The sequence below is a fragment of the Zootoca vivipara genome, chromosome 6 (genome assembly GCF_965207765.1).
Source record: "Zootoca vivipara chromosome 6, rZooViv2.hap1.1, whole genome shotgun sequence".
Lineage (NCBI taxonomy): Eukaryota > Metazoa > Chordata > Lepidosauria > Squamata > Lacertidae > Zootoca > Zootoca vivipara.
Genome location: NC_142589.1, coordinates 19,671,652 through 19,690,896, shown reverse-complemented (window position 1 = coordinate 19,690,896; position 19,245 = coordinate 19,671,652). Strand labels below are relative to the sequence as shown.

Below are 19,245 nucleotides of genomic sequence, written 5' to 3'. Positions count from 1 at the left end.
CCCCTGTGCTGCTGAGGTTTCCCCTTGGAATAGGGCCTGCAGACTTTCAACCTTCTCTCTCTCTGGCCTTGAGGGCTGGAAACTTGACCTTTAAAAGGAAGGAGGGGGGTTGTGTGGGCAGAGCTCTACACCCAACACATTTTGCAGCCAAGAAGGTAGTACAGTACAGTTTATGTCCCAATCCCTTAAGAAACAGTTAGCATTTCATAAATGAGCTCACATAGCAAGCAGACCATTGCTCTTTAGCCATTCCCATAGCTCGCCCTGGCTAATCTTTTAAAGCTGTGTTCACTGCCAGAGCTGTCAGCTCTATATCATACCAAGCGAACAAAAGCAAGAACACTCTAATCATGCACAGAGTGCCCTATTTCTCAACCGCCACCCTTCCCCAAGCTAAGAAGTCCCCTGCATCTACATCCAGGAAGTTTGGACTTCCAAGGCAGAGAGATGGGAGAGGCTTCAGGAAAGCATGTCCCCTTTGAGAAAACACATGCGGTGAAAATTAAAGGAAGAGGGCTTCTCTGAGCTAGTGCAGAATGCTTAACGCATTTCCAGAATAACCCAGAAGAGCTCTAGTTGTAGAGAGAGAGAACGAGAAAGAAGAGAAATGTCCTTTGGAAATAGACATAATTCAGACTTGCTCCGGGAAGATCGCCTCCCCGGACGCGCGCTCTCTTACTCGGGAGTAGCCCGCGCGTGGGCTCCGCGCCGCTTTACTGCCGAGTAAGCCCCCTCGGGCCGCGGACGGCAGCAGGCGAGGCGGCTCCCGGGCGCCGCGCGCTCCGCCTCAGGGGTGTCCTGGTCCCGCCCCGAGAGCCGCCTCCTGGGGCCGCGCCCCGCCCGCCCGCCGCTCCATCCCGGGAGCTCCCGGCCGAGCTGACAGTCCGGCTCCGCAGCTGCCGCCGGCGCATCAGCCCCGGCTGCGCCCTGCTGCTCGAGCCGTCGGGTCGGAGCGCCGGCCGGCTGCGGCAGCAGCACCTGAGCCCGGGCGGCCGCGGGTCCGGCTGCGCTGCGGCCCGCTGCCGACGCCGCCGGCCCCACGCCGGCCCTGCCTCCAGCCGCCGCGGCTCCTCTGCCCCGCCGTCCGCGCTCGCCCGCCCGGCCGCGCCGTCCAGGATGAGCCCGCGCTACTTCCTGCGCTCGCTGCTGCTGCTGATTCTCGCCGCCTTCTCGGCCAACGCCAGCAACTGGCTGTGAGTGCGGGCGCCGCGACGGGGTGGGAGGGAAGGCGGAGGAGAAGCCGAGCCTGGCCCGCCGGCCGAGGAGAGCTAGGGGCCGCCGGGAGCTGCCGACGCCGCCCTCGCTTGCAGCAGGTGCCGGCAGCCGGAGCAAGCGCCAGCCTTGCCGAGCCAGCCAGTCTGCGGGCAGCGGCGGAGACGGAGCTGTCGAGGTTCCCTCTTCTTCCCTGGTCGTGTTGTCTGGCTTCACCCTGCTCGGGAAGGGGGATTGGGACCCCGAGCAGGTCCCATTTGCCTACCTCATCGGACCCTGCTGCGTGGACGGGGGTCTGTTTCTGGGAATTATCTGCCGCGCACTCCGTCCCTTCGATGAGCCAGGGCGGCGCGCTGCTCTGCTCTTAGCTGCAAACGCACGTTTTGTTTTAAAAAGTCGTCCTTCTGTAGGCAATAGTATTTCGGGACTCGAAGCAGCCTAGAGATCCAATCCTGGACCTCCACCGGGAGGCTGCGAGGGCGCCTTCTGCACGCGCTCAAGGGCAGTCTTGCTGTGATTGTTCCTCCCAATCGCTGTAACGTTCCCTATCCCAGCATCGGGGTTTTGGCCGTCAGAACCCCTTCAATAAAGCTCCAAGGAGTGTCAAGGCTGTAGGTCTCCCAGGCTAGAATCCTCTGCTTACTTTCCTGGGTGTAAGCCCCATTGAATTCAGTAGGACAGAAGAATTCCCACTGGGTTCAATGGGGTTTACTGTGCTGTGAGCACATTAGCCCCAGAATCTGATTTGTGTTATTTTGTTTAATTAATGGTCTTTGACTCCTGGAACATGGGCAGCAGACAGAGGGCCTGACTTGAAGAGCTGGTGTGATTTTTTTTAGGTTGGCCTACCTTGTGGGATCGTTGTGACATGAAATAACCTGATGTATGTTAGCCAGAGTGCCTTGGCGAATGCTCTTGTGAACAAAAATGAGAACTTATTGTAGAGCAGTTTTTGGAACAGAGGGTGTGGTTTCATGGGAAAATCTGACACACACACACACCCTGCAAAATTAAGTTAATATTTTTAGGCTTGATAAAACAGTGATTGCTCTGCAATCGCTCTCAGTGAACTTTTCAATCTCTAAAAGCAAAAAAAATCCACTGTAACTTTTTTTTTAAGTAAAAACGAGCAAGGACTTCTGCTTTTAAAGCCGATTCAGTTAAAAAGTTTCCCAAAATAAGGTTTTGTTTTGTTTTCACTTGGTTTAATAGTTGGGCACCAGGGCTGATAAGATTGTGAATTTGATGGCCACCTGTTGTACTTCCAACTTTGCTTAACCCAAACATGAATTCTGCTACCCACTCTGTCCTCTGGGTGTTTCTAAATGAGCTGTTCAGAGTGTGTTAACTCTTGTTCACTTTATTGTGGACAATGCCACTTTTTGTGGAAGGGGGAAGGACCTAGATGTGATTCCAAGCTTGCAGAAAATTGGGTGCAGGGGAGAAGAATAGCACACAGTTCCTGGGGTTTGTGTATACTGCAAGGGTTATGCTGTTTGGCCGCACAAATGTACATCTCTCAAGCTTTCGGAGTCTGTGCAGTTAGCTCCCCACTTAGCCTGTTAGCATTTTGCCGTCGAACACCCACGATGCTCAAGTTTTGCTAAAGTCGCTCCGCCCTGTCAATAGAAGCAAATCCCACTTGGAAGCCAGTGCTGATGTAACATTGAAGAATCCGGAGGTTCTGCGCAGCTTAATTCACAGGTCTGGGTTCCAGAAGGGTGCCTTGTTGTGCTTGCTCATCTGGCAAAATGTAGTCTAAGGAAAATGTTCTGCTGCCACTGTCAGAAGCAGTGTTGCCTAGGAGTCGCAGGTGAGGAGAGTGCTGTTGTGGTCGGCTCCTGCTTTCCGGCTTCCCGTTGGCATCTGGTTGGCTTCTGTGATAGCACATTGAGGGACTAGGTGAGCCACTAGCTTGTTCCAGCAGCAAAGCTCTTTTTATGTGCTTACGCATTCTGTAGTATTCAAGAGAAGCCAAGCAAGAAACTATGGCATCTGGGAGTTTGCAAGGGCAATGTCTAAGGGCCCTGTTGTATGTCCTTTGAGGGAGACCCCCTTTTGACTCTTTGAGTCAACCTAGCTCAGTCCATTGGCTTGAAGTTTTCTGTTCTTGGGCTGCTTGCAACAGCATTTGCTACCCCATCCAAAAGTCGCTGGACTCTTAGTGTGAGTCTTTGCAACAGATCTAAAGAAAGGGAGCTGTGAAAATTCTCCTATCTCCCAATGCCACTCTTTGCTAACCTCCTTGTGGCATTGCAGTAGATAACTGAAGAAAGGGATTGTCGCCTGTCACTACCAGTCTCTGGTGTTGTCCAGATGGAAGGGTTTTCCTACCTAGTTAAAAACTCTTGGCTACCTGTGACATTCAAAGCTACTTTAGTGATGATCTGATTTAAAGCTGTGGACAAGTCTGATTTGTTTGGGGGTTGGTGCCTGTTTTGAGGCAAGCCATTGCGGGACTTTAAACTGCACCGTAGGACTATCTGTTTTGGAGGACTGTAGGAATGTGATGGTTCTGCACCCCATTCACCGCGTGCACACGGCTCAAATATTACAATTCAGCTTTTCGTTTAAAAAGCATCAGTCAAGTTTCTAGACCTCATGCTTTAAGAGTGGGTGGGCACAGAAGAAAGGTGAAATCCCAGAAGCCACAGAAATGGACAAGAGAGATTTATTTGGGGGGGGGCACCTGTTAAGGCTTCCGGTTTTCTCCCCGACATGTGCAGAGGCAGGGTGAATCTATTCGCAGTGAGAGAAATAGCATCAAAAATGTTTGGCTTGCATGCTTTATCCAGCTTGTGGTTTACCATGCATAATTAACCATAGATTGCTGATTTGGGTTGATGATTAACTTGAAGAATCCAAGATGGCAAATAACTTGGGTGGCTTTCAAAGACAAATGCGTGGAGGATAAAGCTATTGATGGCTCCTAGCCACAATGGGTAGGTTGTACCTCCACAGCCAGAGGCAGTATTCATCTGAGTACCAGTTTCTGGAAATTGCAGGTGGGGTGAGTTTCTGTCCTGCTCAGGTGGGCCACTGGGAGATAGCCATTGGCCTGATCCAGCAGCCATGCTTGTTCTAAACTTGGTTGTAACCTACACAAGTGGAAGAAATAATCTTTTCCTCTTTCTAAAGTTGTAAGTGGGACCTTGTTGCTTTTGCTTGTTTTTTGATTCTGGGGTATAATATACAGGACATAGAATGGTAGAGTTGGAAGGGACTATGAGGGTCATATGTAGTCCAACCCCATGCAATGCCCAATCTTTTGCCCAATGTGGGGCTCAAACCCATGACCCTGAGATTAAGAGTCTGATGCTCTAAAGGTGAGCTATCTCAGCTATGCAGTACAGAGCAGAAGAGCCCTCCTCCAACCCAGGAGAGGTATGTCTCACCATCTCTTTGCCAACTCTTAACATGCTTTTTAAAGCTTTAATTTATTTTAATTTGAACCTTTGTGGTGACATTTTTAGGCTGATGTGGGGTTGGGGGGGTGAATGCTGTGTATTTTGTCTTACTGTATTTTGTCTTATTTATTTTCAAGACGCCTTATGTTTGATTTTCAGCGCAGGAAAAAAGATGGAGTAGAGATGTAAAAACCCCTTCATAATGGGAGCTGTTTTATGCAGAGTCAGACTGTTGGTCCATATAGCCAGTGTTGTCGACACTGACTGGCAGAAGCTCTCTGGAGTTTCAGGCAGGGGACATCCCCAGCCCTACTTGAAGATGCCAGGAATTGAACTGGGACCTTCTGTATGCAAAGCAGGTGCTCTACCAGCCCTTCCCTTCAGACACTGAAACCTTGGAATCTGCCTTATCTTGAGTCAGATCCATTGGTCCATCTAGCCAGTGTTGTCTACACTGACTGGCAGCAGCTCTCCAGGGTTTCAGGCGGGGGACACCCCCAGCGCTACCTGGAGATGTTTGGGATTGGGCTGGGCATGCAAAGCAGATGCTCTACCACTGAGCCATGGCCCTTCCCCAAATAGTGATTGCTTCTTTGACTTGTAGATTTGTGACCAATTTAGGGTGGAGCTACACTTGTAAGAGATGCCTGGAGGCTGTTTTTTCTAAGAAAAAAAGAGGGGGTGAATCTAGAATGCAAAGGCACCATATGTGTGTGTTTAACCCTTTTCCTCACTTGTTGCCTGCTTCATGTCTTTTCCAAACTGCCCCCCCCCCCCCGATGCTCTTGCCTTCCTACAGAGCCCCATCCCACCCCTAAAAAAACCATGCCTTTGCCATCTTCGTGAAGGACTGTGTTTGAGCAATTCAGAGCAAACGCAGAAGAAGGGGGTGAGAAAGGGTTAAAACACCTCTTTCCCCACCACAGCTTCTCAACAAGCCATTTCATTGCAATACTTTTTGCACAAGGGGCCTTGGCTGAATTTCCGTGTGGTGCTAAATAAGGCACCTGCAGGAAGGTGGCTCTTTGTGCAACTGCTGCAAGTTTGCAAGTGCCATTTTTGCATTTGTTGCAGCAGGAGTTTTTTGGGTGCTGGGTGTTGCAACTAGTCCTAGATACCTCCTCCTTCCTCCCACAGCCCTAACCCCCTGCATCTGTTTTTTCTTACCAACACCAACCCATGGCTTTTAAAGAAAACAATCCAATCTGCATTTGGTGTTGTTCCCCACATATTTTTATTAATTTTCACATAAAGCATATTACATAGTCAAACATTTAATCTCATTACATTTGTTGTATTTATAATTTATCTTTTACATTTATCCATATCATTGTCTCCTAGTCTTAATTCTCAAATTAGAAATTCAACTTAACATTCATGCATTTGGTGTTGTTGTGCGCATGCCTGCTGCAAGGCTGCATGGGGGTGAAGCACTGTGTTCTGCGCTGCATGAGTTGAAGTGCTGTGATTTCACAGGACTCTGCCTGCCTACCTGACTGTCAGCTTCCCTCTCCTCCTTAATCTCAGTTTTACCCTTGCAGAACTCAGCAGGAGAAAAGGATGGGGACAAAACTAGAATGAATTCATTTTGCCTGCTGTTGGCTCTGGCGCCACCTACTGTTGGGCTCCCTCCTTTCCATCCTATCAGTCCCAACGTGCGCCAGCCAGGCGTGTTTACTGTGCATGTTTAATATGTGCATTCTGTGTGACACATGTGCTTTCTGAATGCATGGATTATTTGTTGCAAGCTAGAGCACTTCCCTCATGTTAGCCCCTTAGAGTCTCAAATAGCAGTGATCACACCTACATGGTTGAGAGAGGGAGCACATAGTTAAAGTTGCTCCACAAAAGGTAACTATCCTCCTTAAAAGAGGATTTGACAAGTTCACAGAGGAGACGGCTATCACTAGCTACTAGCTATGAAGTCTACGGTCTTCCTCCACTGTCCGAGGCAGAACACATCTGTACTGAATTCTGTTGCATTAGGACAGTGTTTCCCAACCTTGTGCCTCCAGCTGTTTTCGGACTACAATTCACATCATTCCTGACCACTGGTTTTGCTAGCTAGGGATGATGGGAATTGTAGTCTCAAAACATCTGGAGGCACAAGGTTGGGAAACACTGCATTAGGATCTGCTTGCAGGGGGGTTCCCCATAGGTATATGGCTGGCTCCTGTGAGAACTCTGGGCTATGGCAGGCCTCTGGCCTGATCCAGCTTGGCTCATCTTCTCTTCCCACAGTTGCCAACTAGATGCCTCTGGACTGTACATGAGTGCTCTGGCTCTCTCCTGCTGTTGCTCCCCAGCAAATGGTATTCAGAAACAGCTGAAGCCGCTGATGGTCTAGAATTTGTCTGATCTACTCTTAAAGCTGAGCTGGTAGCCGTATAGTCACTTTGCCATGAATCTACTATTTCTAGAGGGGTAGCTGTGATAGTCTGCTGCAGGCAAAACATCAAGGAGCCCTGTGACACTTAAAAAAGGTAAAGGTAAAGGACCCCTGACAGTTGAGTCCAGTCGCAAACGACTCTGGGGTTGCGGCACTCATCTCACTTTACAGGCTGAGGGAGCTGGCGTTTGTCCGCAGACAGACTTTCCGGGTCATGTGGCCAGCATGACTAAGCCGCTTCTGGCGAACAAGAGCAGCGCACGGAAATGCTGTTTACCTTCCCGCCACCTATTTATCTACTTGCACTTTGACATGCTTTCGAACTGCTAGATTGGCAGGAGCTGGAACCAAGCAACAGGAGCTCACCCCGTCACGGGGATTCGAACTGCCTGCCTTCCGATCGGCAAGCCCTAGGCTCAGTGGTTTAGACCACAGCGCCACAGCACTAACAAATGTACAGGGGTGCCGACTTGAATAAAATATCGGGAGAGGCAGGTAAGAACATAATTGATCACAAGACATGGTGCATGCTCACCATTTGAATGGCAACGCCCGTCAGCTTTGGGGGAGCCCAGCCCTCTCAAATATTGGGGGGGGGTTTGAAGGGACCTCAGTCCCTAGGAGTTCGCTCCTATGCAATGTATGTATTGTGGCAGAAGCTTTTGTGGACTTTAAGAAGTCCATGTTGTCAGGTGGATGAAGCGAAATCTCAGCTGGCAGCTGGAGGTAGGACAGGCCACAAAGAAAGGAGAGGAATGTAAGGTGGGAGGTGATTGGCAATGAGATCCAGACAAGTACAGTTGGTGATAATTGGATTAGGTGATAGCTGAAAGGCAATGAGATGCAAAACCAACAAACAAAAAAGTACAGTTGGTGGTAATTGAGCTGGTGCTTAAATGTGTGTGAAATATGCACAGTTACCCTTTGCAGAAGCAAACCAGTGATGATTCACTCAGCACTGCTAAGGCTAAGATAATTGCGTTAAAGCCTTCAATGATACAGGGAAACATTATCTTTATTCAGACCCAAATGAATAGTGCTGAGCTTCTTGATGAGTTATATAATTCAGTAGTTTCATGCGAGAGTCTACCTTTCAAATTCTGCTGTCCAAATATGGCTCCTTTTGATCCCGAATTACATTGGAATTTTCTGCCAGATTCTGAATACTGCCACTTTTATTTATATCAGATTGTGTGATTTCTTCCTGCCCCACCCCACCCCACCCCACCCCGCTCCCGCACCCACAAAGGGATTTGCTGGTTGGTGAATTCACTGACGTTGGGGGAAGGTTCTAAGGAAAGCCACCCTCTCAGTCTCATTTTTTTTGGTCTATAATATAGGTATAAAAATATTAACCTTGCCAAACAGGGTTGTCATTCAGGAATTTGTTAGATAATGTACGTGATTCACTTCTAATCTGATCTATAGGTACCGCCTTTATCAATGGGGCTGCCTTCTAATGAAAGACAGCCTAAACTGTAGTAGCCACTCCAAGCTTACTTGGGAGTAAGTCCTATCGAGCACAGTGTTTACTTCTGAGGAAGCACCTACAGGTTCGAGCAATTAGTCAAGCAGAAATACAGCTGATAAGTGTTGGGTTGGGCCCAGCCTTGGTCAGTAGATGTGCCCATCGCCAACCTGGTGCCCAGCAGCCCCAGCCAGTGTGCTGAGTAAGCCCCACAGAACTGTGTGGGGCCCTGCACCACAAACCATATAGATCACCTTGTGATCATTTTATCTGCCCTGGGACTGTGGAATCAGAGAGTCAGGGGTGCCCCAGAGGCCATCTAGCCCAACCCCCCTGCCAGTGCAGGAAATCCACAGCTACAGCATCTGCTGGGTGGTCAGCCACAGTCTGCTTTGAAACCTTACTCACCTGCTTCAGGGCATATTCCAGGTTCCCTCTATGTGAAGGGGTGGGTGGGTGCCTGTCTGTGGCCTCTCTGCCACCTTCCAGATGTCTAAGGGAGAGGACTTTTAATTATTTGTTTTTCACTTGAAGGGCTGCAGTCCCTTCGGGGCAACCTTCTTGGGGGGGGGGCAGATGCAAATGTGGACAGCAATAAGCTAGTTTCTCCACACACTGGCACACCCCTCTCTATGCACCATCCAGGCCAGTGAGAGATCATTATCAGAGCTGAGGGGCACATTCCAGCCAGGCAAAAGCACTCTGGGAGGAGATGAAGAATGACTAGTTAGGGGTGTGGCCTGGAGAGAGTCCCCAGGGACAAGTAGAGAGGCCTGGAGGGCCGCATTTAACTTCTGGACTGAGGTTCTCCACCCCTGTGTTAATGTTCGAGACTTTGAGATCTCTGCCCCCCCCCAACCGAAAAAAAAACCTTTTTAAACATTAATTCTGTGCAACTTCTGTACAGGACAACCACAGCTTGGGTCCAGCAGGATGTAAATACCATTTTACTGCTCACCACTGTATTCTGGGATCCCAACGATTTCTCCTTCCCTCCCTTATTTTTATTTTATTGTTTTAAATGGACCTGGGCTGCTTTGGGGAAGGCAGCTTTTAGGCCCCTCCAGACATCCTTTTCATCACGCAGTCACGAGAACTAGCAATGCCGGTATCAGGGCGGTTATAGACGATCCTGCTGTCAATACTGTTTTTGCACCTGCGAGAGGTTTGCGGGGCAGATGCGTGGCTTCATTTTCCAGCGTGTGTGTGTGTGCCCTGCTGAGATCCTGTCCCTTTTCATGCCATAAAACTTTCCGGTTCATTTGATTTTTGTTTTTGGCCCGCTTTTGTTGTGCTGTGATAGTGCAAGACGGCACGGGGGCAGAGGTAGCAATGCAGAGCAATTAACAAAGGGAAAGGATGTGTGGACAGTCCATCGTGAATCCCTTAGTAATGCATTATTGTTGCATCAATGGTGTGCCCCAGAATGCACCTGGAGTTCCTGCCCCACCAGTCTGGAATAGCCTTTCATCTTGGGGTGGGGGGGTATAAAATATAGAACTGTAGTGTTGGAAAGGGACCCCAAGAGTCTTCTGGTCCAGCCCCCTGTGATGCAGGAATTGCAAAGTCATCGTGAATCTCCTTAGTAATGCACTATTGTTGCATCAATGGTGTGCAAAGTCAAAGCAATGATTTTAATGGCTCAGGACCGCAAAACCCAAAACCCAAAGGACCACCTCTCCCCATATAAACTGTCCTGCACTCTGTGTTCATCCTCTGAGGCCCTTCTTCGTGCGCCTTCTCCGCGTAAGGTCCATAGGGTAGCAACACGAGAACAAGCCTTTTCTGTAGTGGCTCCCGATTTGTGGAGTGCTCTTCCCGGGGAGGTTCACCGGCAGCCTTCATTTAATATTTTTAGGTGCCAGGCAAAAACATTTCCTCTTCAACAAGGCCTTTAGCAAGCAGATGATAGATGGATGGATAGATAGATGGATGGATGGATGGATGGATAGATGGATAGAGTGCTTTAACTGGGGAGATGCAGGGGTATGTATACCCCTAAACATTTTGTGAATCTTTGTACTTTTGTCCATTTACTGTATTTATTTTTCCCAATTTGAACTATAAAATGGTGATTTTTCTTAAGTCAAAATGGGAGTACCCCTAAACACTTTTTGGGAAAAAGGCACGGGATAGATAGACAGATAGATAGATAGATAGATAGATAGATAGATAGATAGATAGATAGATTTTATTATTTGTACCCTGCCTATCTGACTGGTTTGCCCCAGCCACTCTGGGCAACTTCTAACACATATAAAAACATATTAAAACATTACACATTAAAAGGCTTCCCTGTCTGTTGGAAGGGGAGGTTTAGCTGTTGTGCTTTTAGTTATTTACTTGTTTATATCCTGTATTCTTTTATTCTGTGAGCTGCCCTGAGATCTTATGATGTGGGAGGGCAGTACCTAAAGCTAATAAATAAGTAAATAAAATTAAATGAATAAAGCAGGACAAACTATTGGCTCGTATCCTACGAACCCTCATTGAAGGTGTCTCTGGGGCTGGCTTTTGGAGGCGAGGATGGCCTCTTAGTCTGGGCTTCCCGGCACAGCTGTCCTTTTGATGTGGTTCTGACGGTGACCCTCAACTGGGAGTCCCCGAAATATGTGTGTGTGTGACAGAGAGAGAGAGAGAGACTCGCCAGGCGCAGTTCTTTGAGCTTGTCCTTCAGAAGAGGTGGGAATGGAGTGGGGGGTGGACCTTGCTTATTTATCAGCATCCAGAGTTCCTGCCGAGCCTGTTCCTTTTAAATCCAGCTGGCCGCGTGGGGGCTACAGCTGTGTGTGGAGGGAGCTGAGCGGTGCTTGCTGCTTGCCAGGAAGAGGCAAGATAGGAGCTTGCTCCATGGAGATGGCACATCTGCTGCGACACCTCCAGCACCCCTTCCCGAAATCCCGGGGAACCACTGCCAGGAAGCGCAGACAGTACCGAGCTTAGAACTGATTCAGTGGAAGACAGCCTCCGAGATCCCTGAGAAGGGCTATAAGAATGGATTGGCATCCCTACATATTTACAGCAGGCTGTGGATGAGATGGCAGGGCTGCGGCAAGCGGGAGGTTTGTGCAGCTTTTGGAGAAGGGTCATAGCTCCAGGGTAGATCATCTTCCTTGGAATGCAGAATCGTAGGAAGAGGGACCCCGAGGCTCATCTAGTCCAACCCGCTGCAATGCAAGAATCTTTTGTCCAACCTGGGACTCAAACCCACAGCCCTGAGATTAAAAGTCTCGTGCTTTACCGACTGAGCTACAAGGAAGGTCCCAGGGTTTGGTGGCTGACCTCTCCGGGCATCTCTGAGACCCTGGAGAAGCACCGCCGGTCAGAGCAGACAATACTGAGCTAGGCAGCCCAATAGTCTGACTCGGTATAAGAAAGCTTCCTGTCCTCACATGAATACTAGTCGCTGGGAATCGCAAGTGGAGAGAGGGTGCTGTTGCTTGTGAGCTTCCCATAGGCCTCTGGTTGGCCAATGAAATAGGAGGAAGTTGGAATAGAATCCAGATCTAGCAGGGCTCTTCTTGTTCTCTTACTTTAACTGCACCGGACTCCTGTAAAATGATGATGATTTTACTTTTACCACACCCATCTGCTGGGTTGCCCCGGTAGTAGTGATGGTGGCAAAATTGGATGGCCTTAAAAGGAGATCACGCAAAGTCATGGAGGATAGGGCTATCACCAGCCAGTCATTTTCAAAAACCAAATTCCACTTGCTGGGAGTTGAAAGTGGTCAGAGTTTCAGTTGTCCTTGGGACCTCCTTGCAGGGAGTTCCATAGTTACACTTCATGAAGGACCTGTCTGGAATTGTCCAACATTCAGCTTCATTGGAGAGCCACAAGTTCTAGTGTTGCCTGTATGGAAGAAGGAACTTTTCTCTATCCACTTTCTCCATGCCACATGTAATTTTATAAACTTCTATCCACCGCCTCTTTGAAGCACAGAATTGCAAAGCTGGAAGGGACTCTGAGGATCATCTAGTCCGGGGTTTCCCAAACTTGCTGTCTCCAGCTGTTTTAGGACTACAGTTCTGCTGCTGCTACCTTGGGATGATGGGAGTTGTAGTCCGGAAACAGCTGGAGACCCAAGTTTGGGAAACCCAGATCTAGTCCAAGGAATATGCAGCTGTCCTATATGAGGATTAAACCTTCAACCTTGGCATTATCGGCACCATGCTCTTACTCCACCTTTCTCCAAATTAAAAAGTCACAAAAGCTGCAACCTTTCTTCTTGATGGGGGTGTCCCTCCCCACCCCCTTGGTCCTCTTGCTTGCCCTTTTCCGAACATTTTCCAACTCTACAATATCCTTTTTGATAGGATTCCCAGAGGCACCTGATTGGTCTTTCTGAGAACAGGGTGCTGGAATAGATGGGCCTTTGGTCTGATCCAGCAGCCTAGGTATTCTTTACCTTTTTATCCTTGGAATGAAGATATATAAGCAGGGTGTGTGTGTGTGTGTGTGTGTGTGTGTGTTGCCAACTGGGTGGGATGCGATTAAATGGACTGCCTTCTCCTTGCCATTAGACTTCCACTGCCTAACCTGGAGATAAACTCTAGCCTCAGGGCAAAGGGAGATTGGGGGGGGGGGACCACATACCATAAGCATTACTGGAGATGAGCGTGAAACTGTTGCGACTCGTTCTGGGTGCGAGCTGGAGGAAAATGCGCCAGAGGGCTTCTGTCTCTCGCTCCTGAGTGTGGCAGATCTGTGTCAGCAGGTAGCGACGGAGGGTGTTAAGCCTGCCTTGGGTTTTTCTTCCCGTGGCCTGCTGTCTGCACTCCAGGGATGGGCATTTCTGTCTGTTAAATTTTTCTCATTTCTTCCCCACCCCCAACCCCACCTTAAGCCGAGTTTTCCACATCAGTTTGCAATTGAAAAACAAGGCCTCATGAAAATTTGTCAGCATTAGAGTACGAATTTCTCCTAACGTGCATTTTGGGGTGAGCAATTTTGCCTAATATACAGTGGAACCTTGGTTCTTGAACTTAATCCATTCTGAAAGTCCATTCGACTCCCGGAACTGTTTGAAAACCAAGGTGCGGCTTCCAATTGCCTGCAGGAGCTTCCTGCACTGAAGCGGAAGCCGTGTCGGACGTTCAGCTTCTGAAAAACATTCGAAAACCAGACCACTTACTTTGGGGGTTTTGGCGTTCGGGAGCCGATTTGTTCGTCAACTAAGCCGTTTGAGAACCAAGGTTCCACTGTACTCATGTTTGCAAAGAAATCCCACCCTAATAGAGAATGCATTTTTGGTATGTCCTTTTCAGGAAGATATTCTTACATTGCTAGGGGTTAGACTAGATGATCCCTAGGGTACCTTCCAGCCCTACACTTCTAATATTCTATTATGTGTGCCTTTGTGCACACTTTACACTGTTACATGCATATATATATATATAATAGGGTACTCATTGCTGGGCTGGAGAATTGCCTTGCAAAATTCGGAGAAGCAGGAATTTCAAAGGATGGCTATGTTTCAGAAAGTGCAAATAGGTTTGTCTTGAAATAGAACAGAATGAGATTTCCTCTGAATGGCCTCCTTGGAAAGGAGGCACCTCTGTCTGAAACTAAATGGCACACCCTTTAATACCGAAAAGGAACCCTCTCTCATTTTAGCAGGAAGCCTCTTGCTCTGTTCTTCCACGTGGTATTAAGGCATAGCTGTCAAGTTTTCCCTTTTCTCGCGAGGAAGCCTATTCAGCATAAGGGAATTTCCCCTAAAAAAAGGGAGAACTTGACAGCTATGTTAAGGTGCTAGTCCCTGTGAGGCACTCCTGACGGGCCTCCCTTCAACTTTGCTAGGAATGGTTAATCTAAAAATGAGCTGAAATTCAGACCTGTCTCCTCCAAGCTGGCAGGCACCTTGACCGCTCAATGGCAGCTGGTACCCATTGGGGCTGGTGCGGCAGAGGGCAAGGAGGCCAACAGTAGGTGGCGCCAAAGTTGGGGGACAGACAACTAATTCTGGTTTTGTCCCCACCCTCCTCTCTTGATTGACACAGAGACTCTCCAATCCAGTCCCTGGAACTTGTTTCCCAATGTCCTACCTCCCTATAGTCCTTTCACCTTGAGAGGCAAAGGGATGGAAACATCGGACCTTTCTGGTCAAGTAGGGGTCTTGAAGGCTGCAAGATGAGGAGACCACAGGTGGCAGATTTTATTACATTTTGGGCTTATTGGATGGAGAGCTTTTCCCCCACCCACCCTTCCAATCCACATCTAGGAGGACTCGAGAGACTGCCAGAGGGCCAGCGAACATAGAGTTAGACGACTTTCAGGAGATATCAAATGCTTGGACGGCTTCCGTGCTGGAATGAATCTGGTCTTGCAGCATTTTTTCCCCTCTCTCTTCCCCCACTTTTGCTTCACTGCTGTCCCATTCTGAGCTGCGATAGGCCTGTGTGGGTCACCTGGGGTCCCCCCAACGGCGGGGTGGGGCCTGCGCTTGGCCCAGATCCTGCCTGCTGCATGCCCAGGTGTGTGTGGCATTTTCTGTTGCTTTAGCATGGCGGGGAGGTGTTTGCTGTCTCCTCAGGCAGCTTGGTGGAGTCTTCCTTTTTCAGAAAACTTGCCGGATTAGTGGTTAAGCTCGGGGAGCATTTCACAAGACAAGAGGGTGTTTCTTTGGTTTTTCTTTCTCTACTACCCCCCCCCGCCTTCCCGCTCCCCATGTCCCACAAGCCCTTTAAATAATAATAAAAAAGTAAAAATAAAGCCTGTAGTGACTCGCACTCTGCAGCATTTCGGAGAAATCAAATATAGAAGGGAACGTTCTGTCAGATTCTCGGTGCCAATGGCACGTTATGCGCAGCCGTGCGTTTCGTTTTTCCTCAGTGCTAGAGACATAAGAAGAGGCCTGCTGGATCAGGCCAGTGGATCCTGTTCTTCCAGATGTCCCTGGGAAGTCCATCAGCAGCAGGCCCTAAGTCCATCAGGAGTCTGCCCACCAGCGATTGCCAGCAACTGGTCACCAGAGGCATAATACCTCTGAAAGCGGAGGTAGTATTTGGCCATCATGGCTAATAGCCACTGCAAGCCTTTGTCTCCATGAATTCCATAGAAATCATAGAATTGTAGGGTCGGAGGGGACTCCAGAGGTCATCTAGCCCAACCCCCTACAACACTATCTCAGCTAAAACATCCATGACTACCCAATCTTTGCTTTGAAAGGAGTCCATTTCACTGTCAAGCAGGTCTTAGTGCCATAAAGTTGTTCCTGATGTTTAGTAGGAATAATAATAATAATAATAATAATAATAATAATAATAATAATAATTTATTTGTACCCCGCCCATCTGACTCTGTTGCCCCAGTCACTCTGGGCAGCTTCCAGAACATACAAAAACATAACAAAGCATTAAACCTTAAAAAGCTTTCCTAAGTAATACCGGTAATAATCTCCTTTCCTGTAACTGGAATCCATTGATTCGGGCCTGACCCTCCGAAGCAGGAGAAAACAAGCTTCCTCCATCCCACATGTGGCAGCCCATTAGATATTTGAAGATGGCTGTGGGTTAAACCACAGAGCCTAGGGCTTGCTGATCAGAAGATCGGCGGTTCAAATCCCCGCGACGGGGCAAGCTCCCATTGCTCGGTCCCAGCTCCTGCCAACCTAGCAATTCGAAAGCACGTCAAAGTGCAAGTAGATAAATAGGTACCGCTACAGCGGGAAGGTAAACGGTGTTTCCGTGCGCTGCTCTGGTTCGCCAGAAGCGGCTTAGTCATGCTGGCCACATGACCCGAAAGCTGTACGCCGGCACCCTCGGCCAGTAAAGCGAGATGAGCGCCGCAACCCCCAGAGTCGTCCGCGACCGGACTTAACTGTCAGGGGTCCCTTTACCTTTATTTGTCAAATCCCCTTTTAAAGCCATCAAAGGAGATCATAGTTAATAGCGTAAGAAGAGGTTGACTACGGGATCAGGCCAATGGCCCATCTAGTGCAGTATCCTGTTCCCACAGTGGCCAACCAGGCGCCTTTAGGAAGCCTACAATGCAGGACCTGAGCACTACAGCACACTCCTCTCCTGAAGTTTCCAGCAACTGGTATTCAGAAGGATACTGCCTCTGACAGGAATGGTATAGCATCGCCATCTTAGTTCATAGCCATGGCTATAGCCTTCTCCTCCATGAATTTATCTAATTCTCTTTTAAACTCTTGTTGCCGCTTTTGCTGCCTCTTGTGGCAGTGAGTTCCGTAGTTCAGTTCTCAGGGAGAATGGGAAGGACCTAGAGGCGGCCCATGCATAGTTAGTGCCTGGAGGGCAGACTCGGCAGACACGCCAGCCACACTGTCCCAGTCTTCCTCAGTGTGGGAAGGTATGTTGCATTTCTATTTTAACGGTAGCAATTGTTTCTAAATTGCACACCTAACATCAGGACATGCACATGTTGTGCAAATCTCTTTCCTTGGGAGGGAGGGGGCAATGCATAAGCGGCTACCTTGATTACTATCAACCAGAGTCATTTTGGACTCAGATGTCCATAGAGGCGCAGGTCAATTCTGTGTCCAGGGCAGCTGTCTATCAGCTCCATCTGGCCAGCCAGATGGGTGGGTATAAATAAAATAATAATAATAATAATAATAATAATAATAATAATAATAATAATAATACTGTCTGGAGGGTGCCTGCCTTCAAGCAAGCCAGTCTCTCTGCCCGCCCTCTGCTTCCCATTTGCAACAGGGCGAGAACAAAACTGGTCCGCCTTACAAAGTCGTCGTTGGAACTGGAGCAAGAAAACAGACACGAAGTGCTGCAAGCTTTTGAAACTTCTATTCAGAATGCTATGCATTAAAAAATTATTAGCAATAACCCAGGAGGTGGGAAGGTGTGTGGGGGTGTTATTGCATTCATACATATATCTATCTCCAAGGAAATTCTGGTGCAAAGGATTAATAAAGGCACAGAAGAAATATTCAGTTCAACCTCACTGGTTTTTAATGATGCTTGACCCCCTCGGCTGCTCTTATCTGGGTTTTTCTTTAACTTTGCTTGGCTCCTACAGTCTTCATATTTACTGGCAATTTTATCTGATGTTGTGCGTGCATATGGATATATGTGTGTGTGCGTGTGCACACCCCTTGCTTGCTTTCATTTTGCATGGCTTATTGTATTTTTGCAATTCCGGTGGCAAAGCTGCCTCGAAGCAATTTTGCAAAAACAAGCAAGCAAGCAAGCAAGCAAACAAACAAAAAGGTGGGGTCAATTTATGTATTCAGTTGCCAGATTTCACTGCAGCCCCCTTCACCGTAAGGTCCCAGGGGTGGGTTTCAGCAACACAATTGTACCATTAAAAACATTTTCTGAAAAAGCAAACACAGCCTATATACAATTGCAGAAAAATGTTTGACAACGATTCCATGCAACAGCAGCATAGTATAGAAACAGCCAAAACAAAAGCAGCTGAGTCTCGTAACAGTAACTTAACTACCAAAGACCATGGTAAAGAATTTGGTTAGAATTAGAGAAGGGTGAATATTAATTTTGTAAAGGTTTCACTAATGCTGAACTTGTCTGGGGAGGCCTTTCTCTCATTCCCGCCACCCTCAAAGGCGCGTTTGGTGAAGACACGAGAGAGGGCTGTGCCTACATTAAAAACTAAGATTTATAATGGCAGGTATCTGGAGCATATGTCCTCATATGCAATGCTATCCCCAGTTGGCACACATATATGCTTACAGGTAAAGAGATAAAAATTGAACTGAAAGCATTATTATTATTATTATTATTATTACTACTACTACTACTACTACTAGAAGGTGGTATGTACCTCATTTCCATCCGGTTCCACAGCTTACAATTTCCTCCTTACATGCCCATTCTCTACACCTGAAAACTGAGGCAAGCACGACATCTTTCTCATTATTGGACTGTAGCTCCCAAAAGCTTTTGAGCATCATAAATTTAAGGTACCTCCAAGTCCCTGTGTTTAAGGTACCTCCAAGTCCCTGTGTTGCATTTATGAATGAGCAGATGATGCTTTTTCAGAGTATTCAGTTTGCCTAATTATTCTGCTTTAGTTTCATCCCAAATTAGAGTTTAGCGTACATTGCAAACTCTGCAAATTTAGTAAGAGAACCAAATTCTCTCATTTCAAGGTTTGAGCAGCATATAATGAAGGCACGCTTTCAGAAGATGTTAGGTGGGATAATGATTGTTGAAGAGAATTTCTTAAAGTCAAATCTGTTTAGAAAATGAGTTTGATATAAACAGGTGCTGAGTACAAGCCCGTCTACACTTGAGTCAGGAATTACCAATATAAAGGATGGATACAAGTAAAAACTTTAAAATATGGAGTGATTTTATGTTTCAGGATATAATATTCCAGAGGAATATAGTCTCTTACTCAGAGATTGAAAAGGATTCCTTCCCTTTGGTGTGAACACTTCTGTGTTCTCTATTGTGTTCAGGAATATCTCAGCATACACGAGCAATTAAGAGAAGCAAGAGAAGTTGAGAAGTTAATAATGAAAAACAACAAACATGGATTTGCAAAGATGTTATCAGCTGCTTGTCAAACATGATACAGAGCCAGAACGAATTAGGGAATATAGGGTGAACTGGGCTTAGGGTTCCCACAAAGGGTTTTTTTGGGGGGAGGGGGTGTGGGTAGATGAAAAAAACCAGGCACTTCCCTAAAATGTGGCAATTACAGAGAACTGTTACAAGCTAATGGGACTATATTACTTTTGCGCTAATGCATAAAATCATTAATTACTCCCCCCACAAAAATAGGAAGGGGGGGAATATATGAATTTTTCTATGTGTGGT

General features: G+C 47.7%; 1 protein-coding gene across 1 annotated transcript in view; it reads left to right on the top strand.

Moving 5' to 3' along the window:
- Nucleotides 1-887: 887 nt before the first annotated feature.
- WNT4 (Wnt family member 4) overlaps nucleotides 888-19,245 on the top strand; it is a 46,391-nt gene continuing 28,033 nt past the window's right edge. Inside the window, exon 1 of the mRNA XM_035118064.3 lies at nucleotides 888-1,193. Coding sequence (XP_034973955.1) covers nucleotides 1,117-1,193 — 77 coding nt within the window. The 5' untranslated portion in view covers nucleotides 888-1,116. The remainder of the gene's footprint in view (nucleotides 1,194-19,245) is intronic.